The sequence below is a fragment of the Bos taurus genome, chromosome 3 (assembly GCF_002263795.3).
Source record: "Bos taurus isolate L1 Dominette 01449 registration number 42190680 breed Hereford chromosome 3, ARS-UCD2.0, whole genome shotgun sequence".
Lineage (NCBI taxonomy): Eukaryota > Metazoa > Chordata > Mammalia > Artiodactyla > Bovidae > Bos > Bos taurus.
In genome coordinates this window covers 83,761,501-83,785,998 of record NC_037330.1, presented here as the reverse complement: position 1 = coordinate 83,785,998, position 24,498 = coordinate 83,761,501, and the positions used below count along the sequence as shown (strand labels likewise).

Here is a 24,498-nt window from a genome sequence, read left to right as displayed (position 1 = left end):
TCCTAAGATATTAAGTTGAATTTCTATTGCTTAGTATTGTTTCTTTTTTTAGCTTCCAAAAGATTTATTTTTATTAAAAATGTATTTTAATTTCCATGAAAATATTTTAAAAAACTTATTGCTGTTATTTTCAAACCTATTTTAATTATAACCACAAATTGTATTTTATATAATATCTTGTACCTTGCACATTGGTTGAAACTTTTTTTTATGGCCTAGCACATAGATATTATAAATGTATATTTGTGATTTAAAAGAATAGCTATTATCTAGTTACAGATTTTCATACAGGGTTATTAGGGAAAACCAACTAATTGGGTTATTCAGGTATTCTATACACTTACCGATTTTTTTGATCAGAGTAACTCATCTTCCATTTTGATGGTTAAATTAATCTCCTTTTCACGTAGCTTTTCTGTTTTTATTTTATATTTTTCAAGATAATTTATTAGGTTAAATTAAAAAATTTAATATCCTCACAGGGATATAATTGACCCTTTCATTAATATGTGGCCTTACTAAGTGGTGCCTTAGTATCTAGTTCATCCAATATCCTTGAATAGGACAGATTTCCTTTTATATTTTTGTCTGATAGTTTGTCTTGGAAGTTTATGAGCCACACAGAATGAATTCAAGTCTCTAACCTAGTGGGTCTGGGCTTGTAAGGAATTCTCAGGGGACACCTTTTTTCTTTTTCTTTTGTTTTCTTCCATCTCATGCTAAGACCAAGGTCAGGAAATATTCCTGATGTCTTCTGTAATCAAAATTTTGGTTTGTTTACTTTGTTTATTTTAAACACTACCCATTGAAAATTTCACCCCATTAAAGGAAAAAAAAAAAGCTATGCCTGATTTTTTCACTTGGGAATACTTTATTTACAGAAATGTATGAGGGCTAATCAAGACTCCTTGAGGATTTGGGGAGAAGGGTTCTTGAAAAGGATAAGGAATTAGGATAGGAATTAAGTTGGTACCAAATTATAGAACTATCTGTTTTATCTCTGAGTTCAGATCTTAATCCCAAAGGTTATATTCAGATTAGCAGTAACATACACTGTGTGTTCAGGATTCTGTGGTTTGTTTTTGGCAACTGCCAATAAACACAGATAATATGTAGAATCTAGAAGACCATGGTTATTGTTGCAGAGGTATTAGTTTTGTACAAGTTGCAAGTCTTCACTTGCAGAATACTTTAACCTTTTGGTCCTTTTTTGCAGGGATTGGGTTTTGGGGGTTGATATCTTTAGTCCTACTTCCCACCTTGTTTGACCTCAAATAGAAACTTTGGACTAATTAAATTTCTAGCTCTCACTAGATAAAAATGAGTACATACTGCATGATTATATTTATATAAAAGTCGAGAAAATATGTTTTTGTAGTGACAAGAATATCATTGGTTCAGGAGAATAGGATGCCAGGGAAGAGGGTGATTAAAAAGAGTCATGAAGAAACTTTTGGGGTGATGGTTACATGTTCGTTATATTGATTATGGCGGTGAATTTGAATTGTACACTTTAAAATCTGCAATTTTTTAAGTCAGTTATACTTCAGTATATTGGAGTGAAGCTATTTAAGACAAAAATTCCCTGTTTTTCTGGAGTTTGCGTTTTACTAGGGCAAAGCAAACAATATAGATTTCAGTGACTGCTAACTTTAAAGCAATATGGGGATGAGACCTGAAGACCCACAAAATGTGACATCTGGTATATAAGCTCAAAGAAGGGAGATGATGTATCTCATCATTTCTCTTTTTCTGCATCGCCCAGAATGCTGCCAGCCACCTATTAGGCATACAATGCATATTTATTGCGTGAATAAAGAATCCTAAAAACAGAACAAAACTAAATCTCTGGTTTTAGGTCACTGGGGAGTGGCACATGCCCTCTGGAGATTTACCTTCTGATTTGGAATTTATGGTTGTTTCTGGCCTCAGTTACAAAAATATAGTTTTGAATTTTTATCTGTGATATACATATATGTGTGTGTGTGTGTGTATTTTTTTTAAAGAAGGGCTTCTCAGAATATTTAGTCTGTCTTATTGCTGGAATTGTGTTGATTCGTATGTTGATTCAAATATCTGAACATTAATCAAATGTTTATTGGAAACCAATAGTGTTACAGTCACTGTGCTATAGTCAGTGGATATAACATCAAAAAGGAAACAGACAACAGGCTGTGGAGACATGGACAATAAACACACAGATGAATATAAAGTGGTTACTGATTTAAATACTTTGGGGAACAAAGTAATTAATTGACTAAGGAAAATTCCAAATGAGATTTCATGAAGGAAAAGATAAATGTATGATACTTATCAACTTTGGTACATTAAATCAAATTGAATTTCAATATATAGCAAGGATATTTTCATTCAGATTTTTTAAAAAATCCAGTAAGAGCCCAGTAAAACTGAAAGTCAATGTATAATAAGTCTACCCAGCTGAATTCCTTGGCATGGAGCAAAAGTTGTCACTAAGTTAGCATGGCAATAGTTAACAATGCAACCATAAACCCCAAATCAGAAGGTTAAATGGAACACAGGAAAATGACTTTTGTCCGGACAGCATTTGCCAATACCTGTTGACCTAAAGCCAGAGGTGTTTGTTTTGTTTTTAGTTTATTTATTCAATAAATATGTATTGTGTGTCTGTTAGGTTCCAGGCAGTGTTCGGGATAGTTAGCCATGTTAGTGAATCTTTGGAGAATTCAGAGGTGAATATTGTCCCTAATGGACAGAGGATCCTGGTGGGCTACAGTCCATGGGGTTGCAGAGAGTCAGGCATGACAGAGCACAGCACAACAGTTTATTATTGCCCCAAAGCACTCCCACTTGTGAGTCAATTGGTCATATGAGAATCTACATCTCCATTACAGGATGATGTTTCAGTGGTTACAGGATGTACTTCACTATACTACTCTTCTCTGTAATTATAGCTTGTGTACAAAGCATTATTCTACACCCTGGAATGACAAATTACCTTCACTCCAAGAAGTGCATATATGAATGTGATATGTAGTGAAATAACTAGAAGTGTAATTGGTATGGTAGAAATATGCCCAGAGTACTAGGGGAGACTTTCCCAAAGATGGGAGGTCACGTGATGACTAAACTCTCTCTTTAACAGTTATTATTGATAGAAATAATTTCTTTTAGGTATTTTTTTCCTCCTTAATACAAAAGCAATCATGTTCTCTAGAATTCCTGACAGTCAGAAAGGAGACAAAATCACTTGAAACTCTATTAGTAGAGGTGTAGGTTAGAAATAAAAATTTTGGCTTGAAATTATTCACATTAAAAAAGATAAGGGAAGAAAGTGACTGAAAAACTTAAAAAAAATCAACAAGCAGATCTTGAATAAATGTCTAGTTTTTTCTTATTTTGTTTTATTTCATTTCAGTATTTTCTGACCTCTTATATAGAATGTGAAACATCAGACTTCATAGAAATGCTATTATCAGCTGTAGGTGCATAACTCTTTGGTATTTTCTTTCTAAATTTTCTTCAGTATTATTTCATATGTTTTCTTTCTTTGAAGGAAATTGTGGACACTCTTCACAACTGGGAGATGTCATTAATAGAGAAGTAGTCCTCTGTAGTTAGCTATCTTCTTTTTCTTTTTGTGTATTACCCAAATGAAAATGCTGTTTCCCGCTAAACATAGTAATCCCTTAAAGTATGGTTGCTGCTGCTGCTGCTGCTGCTGCTAAGTCTCTTCAGTCGTGTCCGACTCTGTGCGACCCCATAGACGGCAGCCCACCAGGCTCCCCCGTCCCTGGGATTCTCCAGGCAAGAACAGTGGAGTGGGTTGCCATTTCCTTCTCCAATGCATGAAAGTGAAAAGTGAAAGTGAAGTCACTCAGTCGTGTCCGACTCTTAGCGACCCCATGGACTACAGCCCACCAGGCTCCTCCCTCCATGGGATTTGCCAGGCAAGAGTATTGGAGTGGGGTGCCATTGCCTTCTCCATAAAGTATGGTTACATTAACCTTATAAAAAATATATATCCCAAATAAGTATATTTTATTATATGTGAAATATACTTCAATAAGATTGCTATTAAGGCATGCTTCTATTCCAAGGGAAAAATCTGGATTTGTCAGACTCTGAAACTAAGAGGAATCTCAGGAAGGCATTTGCAAACATCAGAATGATCTCTTGTGACCCTCTTGATGACACTTAGAGTATTATAGGATGCATGCTCTCTGATTATTCTTAACAGCAACAAATAAAACAGCATTCCATCAGGGATACTCTACATTGTGCTAATCTTTAGAACTGGCTGATAATTCTCAGGCCAATGTGTAACCAATTGTGATACACACGTGCACAGCATGTGGACATGTGGATATCATGCAACATTAGTGTAAATGTTTTTATTATCTTATATATTTTTGTTCTATATTACACACCAGTGAGATCAAGGAGATCAGGGAGAAGGTATAAGCATTTCTAATTAAAATTACCAAGTCTTTTTGACTTTGTGAATCTAGATTCACATATTAAAATGCTTCTGAGTTAGTTGTTTCTGTGAAAAGGGATTTCTCAAAAGACTGGCACATCTAAAGTAATATACGTTTAGTTTCACTATTTTTTAAAAAACTCTGGGAATATTAGATTTAAATAATGCCTCTTAGTCTCTAACCAATCAGAAAGACTTTAAAAGACTGAGTTTTTAATACCCCCAAAGGTAGGAGAATATTTCGTGTTCACAATGAGGTAAGAGTCTTTCTCCTTTTCAGATACACACAGGACTTTCAGCTTTTGTCCTGCAACTTTAGCCACGTGTCAGATGTAGACACAAAAATGCAAAAACACTGGTCTGTCTGGCAAAAAGCTGTTCTTTACATTGGAACCAAGACATGTTCTTGTACAAAAGCACAGCCAGGCAAACAATCTAATAAACATGTTTGCTTTTTTCTCTCAATCAAGAGAGAGTAGATGCCCAAAGAAGCAGTATGTAATGGATCCTCATCATTCCAATAAATATCACTAAATTGCCAGATCATAAAACCAGATTCCACTGATTACTTCTGCTAATGGTGAATAATTTACAGCCGAAGTACAAATCAGGACCAAACTTAGCTTAATATTAGAAACAACAACAACAACAAAAAATAGAATTGAAAATTTAAAAATGGAAAAACAGTTAAAAAGACAAAGTTCTGTTGCCACTGGGAATTTACCGTCGGAACCAGGAAATCATGTGTATGGGATTGTATGTCTCAGGCTTCACAGTTCATTGGTTCTGGAAGATGAGTATACTTGAACATATCAGTGGGGCTTTCAAGACTGACTAATAAAATTAAAGAAAAGAAACTTGACCTTTGAAATTATGCAGAATGTAACCGTGCCAGATGTTTATTAAAATTGCTAACATGGGAACCAAAAAGGTGGTTATCCTGGTTCAGAGAGAATTGGAAAGAGTATTTATATTTGCTGAAAAAAATGTTTAAATAAGATTCAGATTTAGACACTAAACTTGTTAATGTCTTAGAAGGCAACGCAACTTTAATACTTTGTTAAAATAACTTACATTTCCAGAAGAAATCTCAATGCTCTTTTTACAAAATTTATTTATTTATTTATTTGGCCGCACTGGGTCTTTGTTGCAATTCATGAGCTCTTGGTTGCCGCACATAGGATTTTCCTAGTTGTGGCGAAAGGGGATTACTCTCTAGTGGCAGTGCATGGGCTTCTCCTTGTGGTGGCTCCTCCTGTTGTGGCGCGTGAGCTCGGGGGAAGGGCTTCAGTGGTTGCTGTGTGCACTCAGCAGTTGTGGTGCGCAGGCTTAGTTTTCCCACGGCATGTAGGATCTTAGTTCTTGGACCACGGATCGAACCCATGTTCCTTGCATTGCAAGGTGGATTCTTAACCTTGGACCATCAGGGAAGTCCTTAATATGCAATGCTCTTGAACAAGAACGGTTTGTGTTATTGTCATTTTTCTCAATGCTAATATGTCAGAGAACTGAAACAACATGAATGACAACCAGTTATTTACTCATTCAGCAAACAGTTAAGGACACTGTTCTCAGAGCTGAGCATGTCCTATGGTCTGTGTTTTTCTCTACCCTCACAGAAGTTCTTTCACCTGGCCCTCCCTGTGCATACCTTGCTCCAGCCTTTGCTGCCACAGTGAGAGCCTGGACCTGCTTACACTCTTCTCCCATATGTGGTAGAAAGCTGCCTGGACATCTGGCAACCCACATTCATACCATAGGGAGCCCAGAATATGCTTATCCTACATTCTTTGTGAGCGTGTTGGTAGAAGTTAAAGAAATAGGTCATGTAAACAATTGTCCCTTAAATATACTTTTTAAAGTGCTATTAAAGAGAATTCATATATATCTTTTACTACTATTTTAAAAGCTAGCTCTCCTTGTTCTTAGCTTTGTCTTTCACTTAGAATGACCCTTGATTAGATGTTATCCTGAATAAATTTGAGTGTGTGTTTTTCCTTATGGATGCCAAATAGTGTTTTCTATTTTGGAGGAATTTATTACATGTCTGCTTTCTGTAATGGACCAGTCATTGTCCATTTACTGAAGTGTATCCTGCCATTAGTGGCTTTGTACTGTAAAGCATAATTGATTGTGCTTTATTGAAATCCTGTAGCAAAACAAATCTTAATTCAGTTATTTTGGCATCTGTGGGGAGCTTGGGTATATCGGCTCCTATTCTTTCCAGCAGCTTGGATCTCTCCGTAGTTTGGCATGTTTTATTTTTCCCAGCATTTAAGAAAAGGTCTGCGTTGTATAAAGGTAATATGATCATAAAGTCTACTTTAATTAAGTCTCTTTAAACCAAATATTGATGTACTGTATCATTTGGTTTGTAAATGTAAAGAATACGTATACAGAAATACAAAAGGTATTCATCATAAAGCTTTTTCTCTCTCTCTTTTTAAAACATTGAAATATATGTTAACTATTTACAAATTATAGATGAATACCTCTTCAGTTAGAAAATCTTGGTATTTCAAGTGCTTTATAAATAATGAAATCTGTACCTTTTATAATTGAATAAAAAGTTGAAATAATTGTAAGATTAACACATTGGGTCATTTTTATATCTAAGTCATTATTTATATGTCTTTCATTTGAGTTATTTGGTCAGAAACAAAGAAAACTAACTTTCAACAGTGTAAAGAAGATACATATAATTGGTTTTCTCACTGGAGAAAGGAAGGCATGCTTCTGTGAAGGTCAACAGTTTTAAAAGTTGTGCTTTTGAATTCCTGTTTTCTGTATTGGTGTGTTTACATCACAGAGTCACTTTACATAATAACATAGAGAATAAAAAATTATAATCCTAGTGATATGATGAAGGTTGGATACAGTCAAAATATTTACAGATTATCTTTTAATCCTGTTTGTCATTGAGGAAGAGCTTGAACAAAGGCAATTAACACTTCTCTCAAATTTTGCATCTTCAGAGGCGAGGAACTGCTCCACCGCCAATGAAACTGCCTCCTCCTTATAGATCTCCATCTGATGACAGTGATGAATCTGAAGAAGAATGTGCATTTACCAACAGTGAGTTCCTTTTCATTGTTTGGGATAGATGCATAACATTAAATTATACTTTAATGATTGTTGTAAATTATCAAATACAGTGGTGTGGGTTCTTAGAAAATGTGTATGAACATATCTTGCTGAAAAAGAAAATTCAGATCTCCTAACTTCTGTGACTTAATATTTTCCTAAGCTTTTGCCTCTGACATTAATATAACAGAGTGAATATCAAAGGCAACTGGGTGGTAAACTTTTATCTACAGTCCATGCTAGTCTTACTATTTGGTTGTGAATATAGAAATGCTAAGAAGTCCTTGAAATTGGAGTTTGACCAATAGTAATCAGAGTTGAATGTAGATATTAGACCTTGATTACTTGCTGTGCCCAGATGAATGGTGATATTGACAATGCAAAATTATAGAAGGCCCACCAAGTCATAATTGTCTCCTTTAGATGTCATTTCATGATGTCCTTTTGCATTAGTTGCATGAAATATGCATTCACATGTATTTAAAGGAGGCTTTATTTAAAAGCATTTACATTCCTTTTATGCATGTAAACTATATGTAGTTAGATCTCATTGCTGTTGTGTACAGAATTTGTTTTGGAGTGATGAAATGCTCTAAAATTAGATTGTGATGATGGTTGCACAATTTGTGACTATACTAAAACCTACAGGATTATTCATTTACACGGTTGGCTTTAATGGTTTTTGAAATTTGTATACTTTAAAATAATATTTTTCCTTATATAGAAAAGGAGTTTGATACAGAAATTGAAAGAGTGAAAATTTGGTCTCCAGTACTTAATAGTATGTGACCTTAAGTATTCCTTCTTCTATGAAAATAATGGTACCTATTTTATAGGGGTTGTGATGAGGATTAAAATACTGTGATAAGGCTGTTAGCCTTTTATATTGTGAATCTTCAAAAAGTATTATAAGGTTGACTATAACTTTATAATTTTCTAAATATATAAATAAAATATAAAAATAAATATAAATAATTAGGTTGACTTTATAAAAACTTGCTTTGTACTTTGTGATTTTATAGAACACTTTCTTGTGCATTTTCATTTATTTGACAATCTTTGTTGAAAACCAACTGTTTTTTACTAACGGTGCTAAGTGAGTCTGCTGTGAGATAAATGCAACTTTGCTGCTTCTTTTCTCAGTGGGGTAATCCACTTTGAATGGAGGATACAAAGGCATGGAAACAAAATTTAACAAAAGTAGTGCAGCGCCTTGGTTCTCAACCTCTTTGAAAGCACAGCACATAATGGATACAATTGATGTATGTGTGCACTTGTATAATGTAACCCTTTGTTTTGATAATAGATATTACGGAAGCTGCAGCAGAGTGGAGGTAGCTTGTTGATTATTCATAATTTCTGGGTTACTAGAAGGCCCATATTTGCTTGGTTGTTAGGAAACCTGGTTTAAGCATATGACTAAGATTACATTCTAACCCTATTCACTTAGTTGTGAATTCATGAACAAGTTTCTTAACCTTTTCATGGCTTTTCACTTTCTCATGTATATGGAGAAGAGGGGATATCTTATAATAACCTGTCTCGTAGTATTGCTGTGAGCATTAGAGGAGAAAACATTTAAAGAACTTAGTATAAGGATTGTGATACCTAGTAAATACTCCACTTTACCATGTGCCAGGTCTTCATAAGTATTATTAACTCAGTCAACATAATAATTTTGTGAGGTCTCTAAATACACAAATAAAGAAATAGGCTCAGAGAAATTAAGAACTATGTCAAAAATTACACAGCTAATAAATAGTGGAAATGGAATTTAAACCCAGGCACTCTGACTCCAGAGCTGGTACAGTCTATCATCTATTCTTCCCATTAATTAAAATGTTAATATCCCAGAAATAGGAACAGCATGATGGGGGGTGGCCCAGTGGAAAAGAATCTGCCTGCCAATGCAGGAGACAGGAGATGCAGGTTTGATCCCTGGGTTGGGATTGTTGGTGACTGAGCACACATTCAGTGTAAATCACTGCCCCTCCTGAACCCCACTAACACTGTGAGTGTGTGCTGTGAACATGCATGTACACGTGGTCTTGGAACAGCTCTGTCTGTCTAGTGGCGTCAAAGTGGTGTTCACTATGTGTGCGTGTGTGTTCAGTCGCTCAGTCGTGTCCAACTCTTTGTGACCCCATGGACTGTAGCCTGCCAGGCTCTTCTATCCATGGAGTTTTCCAAGGCAAGAATACTGAAGTAGGTTGCCATTTCCTACTCCAGACACTGAATGCAGATATAGACTCCTAATAACAAAGTCATCTTTTAACTATGACATTTCGCAGATTCTCCAGCAAATTTGAATTTCACAAGTTTCTCCAGCTGTGAATATGACTTTCCATTCATTTTGCTCCCCAGTTTTTCCCTTCTCAATGTACATTTCCTTCCCATTGAATTTACTTTTAATCTTCTGTAGAAGGGTTTGAACTGTATGGAGTCATGACATAGTTCACATTTGAAATGTATGTGAACTTAAAGCCTCTAGCTTTCCTGAATTTCTTCTTGATATGGATCCTGTGAGTTTTTATTTGTTCCTTAACTCTTATTAAATTACTGCTTTGCTCATCTGTCCAAAAATTAACAGTAAATTAGTTCACTGTTTTATCAGATTCTTATTGTCCCCACACTAAGCATTTCTTTTTACAATGGTGAAAATGTAGTTTAATCTAACTTAAGTCAGCTTTGGTAAGTTACTCATTTATAACACAGCAGGGAACAAGATTTCTACTCTTACTGGCTTATATTCTAGACAGGCAAAAAGCTTATAAACAATAAAATAGTTTAAATATTATAAGTACTATCAGATCAAATCAGATCAGATCAGTCGCTCAGTCATGTCAGACTCTTTGCGACCCCATGATTCGCAGCACGCCAGGCCTCCCTGTCCATCACCAACTCCCGGAGTTCACTCAGACTCACGTCCATCGAGTCAGTGATGCCATCCAGCCATCTCATCCTCTGTCGTCCCCTTCTCCTCTTGCCCCCAATCCCTCCCAGCATCAGAGTCTTTTCCAATGAGTCAACTCTTCACATGAGGTGGCCAAAGTACTGACGTTTCAGCTTTAGCATCATTCCTTCCAAAGAAATCCCAGGGCTGATCTCCTTCAGAATGGACTGGTTGGATCTCCTCGCAGTCCAAGGGACTCTCAAGAGTCTTCTCCAACAGCACAGTTCAAAAGCCTCAATTCTTCGGCACTCAGCCTTCTTCACAGTCCAACTCTCACATCCATACATGACCACAGGAAAAACCATAGCCTTGACTAGATGAACCTTTGTTGGCAAAGTAATGTCTCTGCTTTTGAATATGCTATCTAGGTTGATCATAACTTTCCTTCCAAGGAGTAAGCGTCTTTTAATTTCATGGCTGCAGTCACCATCTGCAGTGATTTTGGAGCCCAGAAAAATAAAGTCTGACACTGTTTCCACTGTTTCCCCATCTATTTGCCATGAAGTGATGGGACTGGATGCCATGATCTTCGTTTTCTGAATGTTGAGCTTTAAGCCAACTTTTTCACTCTCCACTTTCACTTTCATTAAGAGGCTTTTGAGTTCCTCTTCACTTTTTGCCATAAGGGTGGTGTCATCTGCACATCTGAGGTTATTGATATTTCTCCCGGCAATCTTGATTCCAGCTTGTACTATAAACACCAAATAAACAAGGTAGTTTGAAAATAAATCCCTTGGAGGAAGCAAAATTAAGTGAAATGGAATGTCCAAGCAAGGTAAGACCTAAATGGCAAAAAGGACCAAAGAGCTGGCTTTTTAGTCATCATATTGATCAGTTTTTTTTTTTTTTTTCCAAAACTGTGATTCTCAATAACACATTTAACAACCAGATATAGACGTGCATGTACACACATGCAAACACACTAATATGCATATATAATTAAAACAAGGGTTTCATGAAATATTGGTTACCTTTGTAACATATGAAGAACTTTTTTCTGTACTACTTTTTTTTGGCCCTGCTGCATGGTTTGCACAACCTTAGTTCCCTGACCAGGGATTGAAACTGGCCCACAGCAGTGGAAGGGCTGAATTTTAACCACTGGACCACCAGGGAATTTCCTGTATATGGTTCTATTTCGGTTTTTAAAATGCATTTGCATCTCAGTTTATTTCTTGATTGACTAATGGGTCACAACCTGGAGAATGAAAAGCATACATCTGGATCTGTGGTTTTCAAACTTTGGCTTGCATCAGAAGCACCTGTTGGAAGTTGTTCAAACACTAATTCCCTACCCCCAGTTTCTAATTCTTCACACCTGGGAGCACCCAATAATTTACATTTCTAGGTAATGTTAATACTTCTGACTCAGGGCCCGCATTCTGAAAACTGCTGATCTGGACGGTATTAAACTCACGGGAACTGGTGAGGTAGTGTAACGTGTATAGACAGCAGCAAGAAGGGCCTCCAGCACTTGCCCAGCGTAAGAGCATCCAAGCATAAGAGTACTCTCAGATTATAAAATTAGTTTAAGAGAATGTGTTTCAAGAAGGGTTGTCACTGAACCTCCGTGGTCAACTGTGGAAGGATTCTGAGAGGCTGAGGAGGTTGGAGACAGAGTAATAACCCTTGAATTTAGCAACATAGTATTGTTGGGGATGTTTAGTAAAATAAAGCAATTATTGTTGAGGTTGTTGTGAGAATTCAGTGTTTCAACCAATACAGGCATACCTCCTTTTATTGTGTTTTGCTGGATAATTTTGAAGCTTTGTGGCAACCTGCATCATCAGATGATGTTTAGCATTTTTTAAAGCAATTATGTGTTTTTAAATTATGGTATGTGCATTGTTTTTTAGACATAATGTTATCATATACTTAGTAGATTATAGTATAAACATAGCTTTTATCACTTCATGGCAAATAGAAGGGGAAAATGTAGAAGTAGTGGCAGATCAGGGCATCCAGTCCCATCACTTCATGGCAGATGGATAGGGAAACAATGGAAATAGTGACAGACTTTCTTTTCTTGGGCTCCAAAATCACTGCAGATTATGATTGCAGTCATGAAATTAAAAGATGCCTGCTCCTTGGAAGGAAAGTTATGACCAACCTAGACAGCATATTAAAAAGCAGAGACATCACTTTGCCAACAAAGGTCTGTGTAGGCAAAGATATGGTTTTCCTGTAGTCTTCTATGGATGTGAGAGTTGGACCATAAAGAAGGCTGAGTATCACAGAATTGGTGCTTTCAAATTGTGTGCTGGAGAAGACTCTTGAGAGTCCCTTGGACAGCATGGAGATCAAACCAGTCAGTTGCAAAGAAAATTAACCCTGAATATTCATTGAAGGGATTGATGTTGAAACTTAAGCTCCAATACTTTGGCCACCTGATGTGAAGAGCTGACTCATTGGAAGACCCTGGTGCTGGGAAAGATTGAAGGCAAAAGGAGAAGGGGGTGGCAGAGGATGAAAGTATTAGATAGTATTACTGAGGCAACGGACATGAATTTGAACAAACTCCGGGAGAGAATGGAGGATAGAGGAGTCTGGCGTGTTATAGTCCACGAGGTCGCAGAGTCCGATATGACTTCATGACTGAACAACAACACAGCTTTTATATGCACTGCGAAACCAAAATGACTCAAACTGTGGCTCACTTTTTTGCAGTAGTCTGGACCTGAACCCACACCTCCCAAGTATACCTATATAGAGAGTGTGTTACATAACAGGCATTTATATTATAGATCACTCATCTTCTTTAATACATAGTTGAACATATGACATTCTGGTGTCTAATTGCCATAAGATATCGTACAATCATCTTAGCAATAAGAACTTTTTGAATTTTAATTAAGAGTTTTGAAACAGTTCAAAATTAAGAAGTAGGGCTTCCCTTGTGGCTCAGTGGTTAAGAATCCCCATGCCAATTCAGGAAATACAAGTTCAGTTTCTGATCCAGGAAGATCACACATGCCCTGGAGCAATTAAGCCTGTGCACTGCAACCACTGAGCTCGTGTGCTGCAACTGCTAAAGCCCACAAGCCCTAGAGCCTGTGCTCCATAACAAGAGAAGCCACCACAGTGAGAAGACTGCATGCCGCAACCAGAGAGTAGCCCCCATTCTCCACAACTAGAGGAAAGCCCGCACAGCGACAAAGGCCTAACACAGACAAAAACAACAGATAAATAAAATTATTTTTTTAAATCAAGAGGCAATATCCACATAAATGCTTACCTATTGACAAAACTACCATTATCAAACCTGCATGACTTGTCAAAGGGAGTTATCAGTGGTGCAGAACTTTTTACTTTATGGTATAGTGTTTAATACCGAAATTTAAAGTTATTTAGATTGCCTTGTTAGAGGTTTAATATCATTGAGGGCATGAAATGATAACTCAGTTCACTGTCATGTGATGACTTTCCAGTCTTTATTTCTGGCCTTAACCTTGCTCTGATATCCTGACCCAGATTTTCAGTTGGCTACTGGAAAGATGTCATAACTTTATTGTCTTTCTTTCTGAAAAGTGAAAGTCTCTCAGTCGTGTCCGACTCTTTGCGACCCCATGGACTATACAGTCCGTGAAATTCTCCAGGCCAGAATACTGGAGTAGGTAGATGTTCCATTCTTCAGGGGATCTTTCCAACCCAGGGATTGAACCCAGGTCTCCTGAATTGCAGGCAGATTCATTACCAGCTGAGCCACCAGGAAGGCCCTTCTTTCTGAAAATGAATCAGCAAATATAGATAGATCTTCTTTCTCAGTCTCCTCATACTTGTAGCTTCGTGTTTTTATTGCCACAATTTTAGTGGCTATGTGGTAGTAGCCACAGTTTATTAAGTACCTACTATGTGCCGTAAATTGTCTTCAACTCTTTAAGTGGATTCTCAGAAGAGCCTTTGAAAGGTGATCTCTTCTGCTGATTTCAGCTGCATGTTACACTCTTTGGAAAATCTTGCCCGACTCCTTATTCTAATACTTATTCCTGTATTTTTTTTTTTTTTTGGCAAATTAATGAAAGAAGGTATGTGACTTGCATAGTCCCATGCGGTGCACTGAAAACCCAGATGTGCTCCTAGTGCTTTGGAGGTACCTTTTCTCCTGAACTGTACCATCCATGTGGTTTCAGAGCATTCTGTCCAGAGCAGCTTGATGTCTCTTTCTCAATATGCCACCCATTATTTTCTCTAAAAGTTCCGATCCTCAGGGAGAGGCGCCACAGTCTCCACAAAGTCCTGCTTTGTTCACTTGCGATCCCAGAATGTAAATGCTTTTATATCACTTGGGTCATTCTAACCTGGTGGCATTCAGTCTTTCAATTACAGTTTTAAACTGCAGGCAGCAGAAGATTTGGAATGACTTTTTGTAACATAAGAGAGTGAAGCAATGAGAATCTTACAATTGACCTGTCTCTTAATGCATATGAAGTCCTAGGAATTCAGAATGTAATTGACTTGTCTGACACCTTGCTTTTAAGTGATATAACAAAGATTTGAATAGAACCTCCTGCTAAAGACCTTTTAAAGCCCCTTCTTTATCCCTTAATTCCAGAATAGCATACTCTTCTGAGGTGTTTTTCCACATTTTTTTCCCCCTCAGTAAGGATTTCGTTTAACTATGACTCTGATACATCATTATAGCATTTTGCTCAGATTCCCTCCCCCCATTACATGTTGTAATGTAATATTGAGTATAAGGAATATATTTGGAATATGAAGTGCAATAAAGTTAGCCTGTGATCCACACCACACAAATAAAAATTAGATTACCAATACCTTGCATTTTGTGTTTTATTTTAGTTCTTATTTTCATGTGAGTTGTTTTTAAGGATTGGATACTAGCTAAGACCCTCTGAAATGTGATTTATTACCAGATCACTCAGAATCAGACTATGTATAAGTTTAGAGGGGATGGCTTTTTAAAAAACAACTTTATTGAGATATAATCCACATTATCATACAATGCATCTACTGAAAATGTCCAATACAGTAGCTTTTAGTTTCATACTAAAATCACTGTTAACTGTTTTAACAGTTATTCACAAATAATAATGCAGTTGTCAATCTCAAAAACTCAACAACTAAAATAATCTTTGATAACAGTACGTCGAGCTATATATATATAGCTTACATATATAAGCTTTATATTACTGTTAAGTTATATAACTTTATATAACTGTAAATATGAAAAAATCTTCTAATCAGTATTATCTACTTAGAAAATATGAGAACTTTCCTAATAGAAATAACAGAAAGACTTTTAAAAATCCACTAATAATATATTTATAAATGCAGATCATTTCAATGTTCCATAACTTTTGAGTTACTTACTGTTTGGCAGTGTGGTAAAAACTATAAACCCACTCACTCTCAAGAAAAATGTGTACGGATTCACAGAAATAGTCATCTGTACACACACACACACTCACACACACTTCTAAATAGGCATCATTTGGTGTTAGTGAAAATCTTGAAACCAATATAAAGTGATTTGAATCTAATTAAGTGTATATGGGGCTTCCCAGGCATTGGTAGTGGTAAAGAATCCTCCTGCCAGTGAAGGAGCCACAGGAAATGCAGTCTGATCCCTGGGTGAGGAAAATCCCTTGGAGAAGGGAGTGGCTACCCACTCCAGTATTCTTGCCTGGAGAATTCCATGGCCAGAGGAACCTGGAGAGCTACAGTCCATGGAGGTCACAAAGAGCTGAACATGACTGAACATGCACACACACACACTAAGTGTATACAGGCTTTTTAAAATACGAAAACTTTATTGGACATTGACTTAGAAATGAAATGCTAAGTGATTTTGGAAAAGAAAACTTGAGGGGATGGAGCCATGCACTTCCCGAGTATCTGAATATATTCTTAACTGATTGCTTTCAAACTCAACCTGGAGCTTTAGAAATGAGTGAGAGAGTTTTTGGCTGTCTGAATAGTTTTTCTCAACCCTGGACTACTGACATTTGGACTTTAATTCTTTATTGTGGAGGACTGACCTTTGCATTATAGGATGTTGAACAGTATCCTTGGTCTCTACTGACTAGATGCCAGTAGCTTCTCCCTCCCACTTCAGTTGTGACAACCAAACCAGTCTTTATATATTGCCAAGTGTCCCTGGTCTCAATGGATAGGCTATTCTACTGTTACTTGTTAGTTGGGTGCCAAAGGCACTATGTTGTATGTATGGGATAATCTTGTACAGCAAAGAATTACCCTGCATAGGATACCAGTAGCACTGTTGATTAGAAATATTGTTTAGAACTAGTTATTAAAGCAGTTTAGTATTTGCATTAGAAATGATCTATAATAGACCTAGAGTCTATTCAGAATTTAGAATATAAAATTATTTTTGAAATACTAGAAATATGATAAATTTACAATGGGTTAGATAATCATTTGGGGAGAAAATATGCAGATATTCACTTCTCACCGAAATTATAAGTGAATTCCAAAAGAATCATGTATGTCTGAAAACTGAAATCATAAAAATATTATAAAAGTCTAAGATTTTAAAAAGATACACTCTTGGTACAGGTTAACATCTTTTGATTTATTATATCAGCACAGTAAAAGATAATGATGAGTTGGCTTACAGAAAAATTAAAAACATAAAATGTATACACATATTTTTGAATACATATATATTCAGCTAAAGGTATGGCAACCCACTCCAGTATTCTTGCCTGGAGAATCCCGTGGACAGAGGAGCCTGGTGGACTGGTGTCCGTGGGGTTGCACAGAGTCAGACGTGACTGAAGCGACTGAGCATGCATGCATACATTGGAGCAGGAAATGGCAACCCACTCCAGTATTCTTGCCTAGAGAATCCTGTGGACAGAGGAGCCTGGTGGGCTGCTGTCCATAGGGTCACACAGAGTTGGACACGACTGAAGCGACCGAGCATGCATGCATGCAAAGGTAAAGGAGAAAAGGAAAGAAATACCCATCTGAATTCAGAGTTCCAGACAATAGCAAGGAGAGATAAGAAAGCCTTCCTAACTGATCAGTGCAAAGAAATAGAGGAAAACAATAGAATGGGAAAGACTAGAGATCTCTTCAGAAAAATCAGAGATACCAAGGGAACATTTCATGCAAAGATGGGCACAATAAAGGACAGAAATGCTATGCACTTAACAGAAGCAGAAGATATTAAGAAGAGGTGGCAAAAATATACAGACCTATAAAAAAAGATCTTAGACCCAGATAACCACGATGGTGTGATCACTCACCTAAAGCCAGACATCCTGGAATGCGAAGTCAAGTGGGCCTTAGAAAGCATCACTATAACAAAGCTAGTGTAGGTGACTGAATCCAGTTGAGCTGTTTCAAATCCTAAAAGATGATGCTGTGAAATTGCTGCACTCAGTATGCCAGCAAATTTGGAAAACTCAGCAGTGGCCACAGGACTGGAAAAGGTCAAATTTCATTTCAATCCCAAAGAAGGGCAATGCCAAAGGATGTTCAGACTACCACACAATTGGACTCATCTCACATGCTAGCAAAGTAATGCTCAAAATTTTCCAGGCCAGGCTTCAACAGTATGTGAAACATGAACTTTCAGATGTTCAAGCTGGATTTAGAAAAGGCAGAGGAACCAGAGATCAAATTGCCAACATCTGTTGGATCATGGAAAAAGCAAGAGAGTTCCAGAAAAACATCTACTTCTGCTTTATTGACTATGCCCAAACCTTTGATTGTGTGTATCATAACAAACTGTGGAAAATTCTTCAAGAGATGGAAATAACAGACCATGTTGCCTGCCTCCTGAGAAATCTGTATGCAGGCCAAGAAGCAACAGTTAGAACCGGACATGGAATAACAGACTGGTTCCAAATTTGGAAAGGAGTATGTCAAGGCTGTATATTGTCACCCTGCTTATTTAACTTATATGCAGAGTACATCATGTAAAATGCCAGGCTGGATTAAAGCACAAGCTGGAATTAAGATTACCAGGAGAAATATCAAGAACCTCAGATATGCAGATGATACCACCCTTATGGCAGAAAGCAAAGAACTAAAGAGCCTCTTGATAAAAGTGAAAGAGGAGAGTGAAAAAGCTGGTTTAAAATTCAATATTCAAAAAATGAAGATCATGGCATCTGGTCCTATCACTTCATGGCAAATAGATGGGGAAACAATGGAAACAGTACTGACTTTATTTTTGGGGGCTCCAAAATCACTGCAGATGGTGACTGCAGCCATGAAATTAAAAGACGCTTGCTCCTTGGAAGAAACACTATGACCAACCTAGATGGCATATTAAAAAGCAGAGATATTACTTTGCCAACAAAGGTCCATCTAGTCAAGGCTATGGTTTTTCCAGTAGTCATGTATGGATGTGAGAGTTGGAGCATAAAGAAAGCTGAGCACCAAAGAATTGATGCTTTTGAACTGTGGTGTTGGAGAAGACTCTTGAGAGTCCCTTGGACTGCAAGGAGATCAAACCGGTCAATCCTCAAGGAAATCAGTTCTGAATATTCATTGGAAGGCCTGATGCTGAAACTGAAACTCCAATACTTTGTCCACCTGATGTGAAGAACTGACTCATTGGAAAAGATCCTGATGCTGGGAAAATTGAAGACTGGAGGAGATGGGGATGACAGAGGATGAGATGGCTGGATGTCATCACCGACTTGATGGACATGAGTTTGAGCAAGCTCTGGGAGTTTTTGATGGACAGGGTAGCCTGGTGTGCTGCAGTCCATGGGGTTGCAGAGTCAGACATGATTGAGCAAATGAACTGAGGAACTGACATATTTAGAGGAAAAAGACATGTACAACAATGGAAAAATATGCATATATCAGAGATCATGTAATAGATTTGAACAACAAATACAAAAATTCTGTTCAGCATCATTAAAAGTGAGAGATATGTAAATTAATAAAAATCAGATTTTTTTGACCATCAGATTACTTTATATTTTAAAAATTAGTGTTGCTCATTGTTGGAGAGATTGTGGAAAAAGAGAGTTCTGTATACTGTTGATGGGATTCTGAATTCATGTACCTCTTTCTAGAGACATTTGGCAGCACACGTAAATTATTTAAATGTGCATATTGTTTGACTATCTAAATTTCCAGTGATATATCCTAAGGAATTTGTTGCCCTTATACATGTATGTGTAAATGTATGTGTGTGTGTGTGTATACATACAAAGAGGTTTACTGCTGTATTTTTCACTAGTAGCAATTAGATCAATGTATAGTTTATGAAATTAATACACCTTATATTCTTTAGTCAGTTAATCTCTAAGCATTTCTAGCCATTTGACCTGGAACAAGTTGCATATCTTTCCCTTAGTTTTCTTATCGTATTATAGGGATGATAATAGTACTCCTTTCACTGGAAGCTTGTGAGAGACTAGAAGAAATGATGTATGTCATGTGTTCATATAGGAAGTGACACATAGTGAGCACACTAGAATGTTAGCTGCTACTCTTTATTATTATCAGTAATAATTCAACATTCTCCAGTGTTTGCAAATATTGCCATTACAGAATGAAATTCTGGCATCAGTTCAGTTCAGTCACTCAGTCGTGTCCGACTCTTTGCGACCCCAGGAACTGCAGCACACCAGGCCTCCCTGTCCATCACCAACTCCCGGAGTCCACCCAAACCCATGTCCATTGAGTCGGTGATGCCATCCAACCATCTCATCCTCTGTCGTCCCCTTCTCCTCCTGCCCTCAATCTTTCCCAGCATCAGTATCTTTTCAAATGAGTCAGCTCTTTGCATGAGGTGGCCAAAGGATTGGAGTTTCAGCTTCAACATCAGTCCTTCCAATGAACACCCAGGACTGATCTCCTTTAGGATGGACTGGTTGGATCTCCTTGCAGTCCAAGGGGCTCTCAAGAGTCTTCTCCAACACCACAGTTCAAAAGCATCAATTCTTCGAATTTTTATCCAAAAGTTATTATTATTTAATTTTTAAAAATTTAGAAGTCAATTTTTTGAAATTTAACTTTATCATGTAGGAACAGTACTTTATTAGCACTGTCTCCTACCCAAAGTTCCTTGATCAACTGAATACTGTGATACTGTTTTACTTCTACTATCAGGGGGGATGACTAGAAGAGAAAGATACTTTGGTTACTTCATTTTTTTGTGGTGTATTTTCCCAATCTTATTCCTTATTTTTCCCTGGACCAGAGGTGGAATTATCACAGAAAGATTTGTTTATGATTTTATAGTTTTTCATCCCCATGGAATTTCAGTGTTGTGGGCTAGATATTTTACTTTCATTTCATCCTTCCCAGTGTAGAAAGAATACACAGGAAATCTTTTTGAGAAAAATTCATGGTCCAAGACGAATGAACGTAACAAAACGGAAAAGAGACTCACAACTATAGAGACATAACTATTGGTTGCAGTGGGAAGAGGGAAGTGGGGAGAGGAAATATAAGGGTAGGCAATTAAGAGGTACAAACTACGAGGTATAAAATAAATATGTTGTTTCAAGGATATATTGCGCAGCACAGGGAATATAGCTAGTATTTCATATTAACTTTGTTTTTTTAATATAAATTTATTTATTTTAATTGGAGGCTAATTGCTTTACAATATTGTAGTGGTTTTGCCATACATCAACATGACTCTGCCATGGGTGACACACCATCCTGAACCCTCTTCCACCTCCCTTCCCGTACCATCCCTCTGGGTCATCCCAGTGCACCAGACCCAAGCATCCTGTATCCTGCATCGAACCTAGACTGGCGATTCGTTTCACAAATGATAACATGCATGTTTCAATGCCATTCTCCCAAATCATCCCACCCTCTCCCTCTCCCACAGAATCCAAAAGACTATTTTATACATCTGTGTCTCTTCTGCTGTCTCGCATACAGGGTTATCATTACCGTCTTTCTAAATTCCATATATATGCGTTAGTATACTGTATTGGTGTTTTTCTTTCTGGCTTACTTCACTCTGTATAATAGTCTCCAGTTTCATCCACCTCATTAGAACTGATTCAAATGTATTCTTTTTAATGGCCGAGTAATACTCCATTGTGTATATGTACCACAACTTTCACAACACAATATACAAGCAACTCCTGCAGCTCAGTTCCAGAAAAATAAACAACCCAATCAAAAAATGGGCCAAAGAACTAAACAGACATTTCTCCAAAGAAGACATACAGATGGCTAACAAATACATGAAAAGATGCTCAACATCACTCATCAGAGAAATGCAAATCAAGACCACAATGAGGTACCATTTCACACCAGTCAGAATGACTGCGATCCAAAAGTCTATAAGCAGTAAATGCTGGAAAGGGTGTGGAGAAAAGGGAACCCTCTTACACTGTTGGTGGGAATGCAAACCAGCACAGCCACTATGGAGAACAGTGTGGAGATTCCTTAAAAAACTGGAAATAGAACTGCCTTATGATCCAGCAATCCCACTGTTGGGCATACACACCGAGGAAACCAGAATTGAAAGAGACACGTGTACCCCAATGTTCATCGCAACACTGTTTATAATAGCCAGGACATGGAAGCAACCTAGATGTCCATCAGCAGACGAATGGATAAGAAAGCTGTGGTACATATACACAATGGAGTATTCCTCATGTTAACTTTAAATGGAGGATATTCTATAAAAATACTGAATTACTGCATTGTACATGTGAAACTACTCTAATGTTGTAAATCAACTATTCTGAAATAAAGTTTTTAAAATTCATGGCCCAAGTAGAATTCAAAAGCTAAAAATATGGCTTTTAAAGATTGCTTTCCTTAATATGCATGCTAGTTTGCTGAACAGTCCTACAAAGTTTATGACATGATTTAATCTCTATTTTTGTGCTTTGTAGTAGTTTTTAAATGTTAAAAAAAAATCAGTGAAATCAACATATATTGATTCACAAAGGTTATAATGTTCTTTGTAGCGTTAGTTCTCAATATTCATATAACTGGCAATATATTGATGTACTTAACCTTTAAAAACTTTAATAATTTTAATGTAAAAATCAGCTTTTATTCTTAACTCTAATTACTAGTAGTATTTTACTCTTGTAAGCATTTATACTTCAGTAAGCTGATGAAATTTCAGTGTATCAAGGACAGAAAGAAAAATTTCATTCCATGTTGTATCAAGGTTGCTAACTTAGATAATAACATGAATAGACATGTCAGCTTTGTTTGAATCACTGCCACTAATACATGGTTTAGTTGTTTATTGTTAGTCCATGTTGCTTGAGTGTCATTGAATCTTGCCCTGGTTCAGAGGTGCCTGAATGATATCCAGGTGGTCTTTGGCCTCCTAGAAGCAAAGCCAAATCGCAGGTTTCAGTCAGATTCTAAGGTCCAAGCTGAACTTTATAGAATCTCAAGTATTTTTTTCATTGAAAAAAGTTCAGAAGCATGAAGGGCAAACTGTTTTGAGAGGGGAGTTTTGAGAAGAAGCTTCTACTATTCACTTTGTTTGATCCACTTGAACTTTGGATAACTAGATATGTTTATTTGGAAGAAAAGCATTTCATCTTTACAGCTCAATAATAAGCAAACAAGCAACCCAATTTTAAAAAATAGGCAAAACTTAAATGACATTTCACCAAAGAAGATATAAAAATGGCTAATAAGCACTCAAAAAGGTGCTCAACGTCATTAATTTATTGGGGAAATGCAGATTAAACCACTGCACATCCACTAGAATGATTTTAGCTAAAAAAATAAACATACATCTAGAACCCTCGTACACTTCTGGTGGAAATGTAAATTAATATGGCCACTTTGGAAAATGGTTTGTTACTTTCTTAAAACGTTTACCATAGAACCCAGCAATTCTACTTCTAGGCATATACCTTTAAAAGAAGTGAAAACATATGTCCACACAAAGATTCCTGCATGAAAGTTCATAGCAGCATTATTCATAGTAGCCAAAAGCTGCAAGTGGCCAAATGTCTGTCAACTGGTGAATGGATAAACAAAATGTTATGTATCCATATAGTAGAATAATACTCTTCAGTAATAAAAAGGGGCAAAATACTGATTACATGCTCATTATCCCAAGTAAAGGAAGCCTGATGCAGAAGACTATATACTATAGTACATATGTTTATATAAAGTATATACATTTATTTGTAGTACATACATTTAAATAAAGTAAAGTGTTTGTGAGAAACAAACTTTTAGAGATAGAAAGGAAGTTAGTGGTTGCCTAAATTTGAGTAGGAATTGAAGGAATTTTTTGGTTGAAATGTTCTTAACCTGGATTGTGGTGATGGTTGCCCAGCTCTTTAAGTTTACTGTAAATCACTGAATTGTGTGTGTGAGTGAATTTTATGGTGTAAAAATTATGCTAAATAGAGCTTTTAAAATTATTTTTAAAATTAAAAATTGTTTAAACAAGTTAAACATCATCTTATACTACAGAACTACACCTGTAGAGGATAGTTAAAACTTATTATTAAAACATCTCTGTTAAAGGAGGAAAGCAATCAAATAGCAAATTACTTTAAAGAAGGGAATTAAAAAAAAAAGAAGGGAATTAAAGTATCTGAATCAGTGGGTTCCTCGGCGGTGATGGGATTTAAGAAGCATCAAGTTCAACTGGTCTGACTAATTTTAGTCTAAGACTCAGACCAATTGATTTACCCCAAGTCACAGAATTAGTTATTGTTGAGATCAGTACTGGAATCTAGGTCTCGTTTCAGGACCACATTTAGCCTTTCCCTTCAGCGACTTCCTGTGTTTACCATGCTAATTTTTAACATGAAGGGAGATCCCCTGGAGAAAGGAATGGCTACCCACTCCAATATTTGTGCCTTGGAGAATTTCATGGATAGAGGAGCCTGGCGAGCTACAGTTCATGGGGTTGCAAAGTTAGACATGACTGAGCGACTAGTACACACACACACACACACACACACACACACACACACACACACTCACACTCATGATTAATGAAGATTTGTTGAGCAACTAGTCATTATTTTGTTTTAAAAATTTTTTTTTTTTTTTTTTTTGTGGACTCTGCAGTTGATCTCTACCTTGC

The 24,498-nt window shown here is 36.8% G+C and overlaps 1 protein-coding gene across 5 annotated transcripts in view; it reads left to right on the top strand.

Annotated features, from left to right (window-relative positions):
- The window catches only part of PATJ (PATJ crumbs cell polarity complex component), a 381,060-nt gene that overhangs the window by 150,157 nt on the left and 206,405 nt on the right, over positions 1-24,498 (top strand). For all 5 annotated transcript variants that reach the window (XM_024989559.2, XM_024989560.2, XM_024989558.2 and 2 more), the window contains 1 exon segment: positions 7,435-7,534. In XM_024989559.2, the coding sequence (XP_024845327.1) occupies positions 7,435-7,534 (100 nt within the window).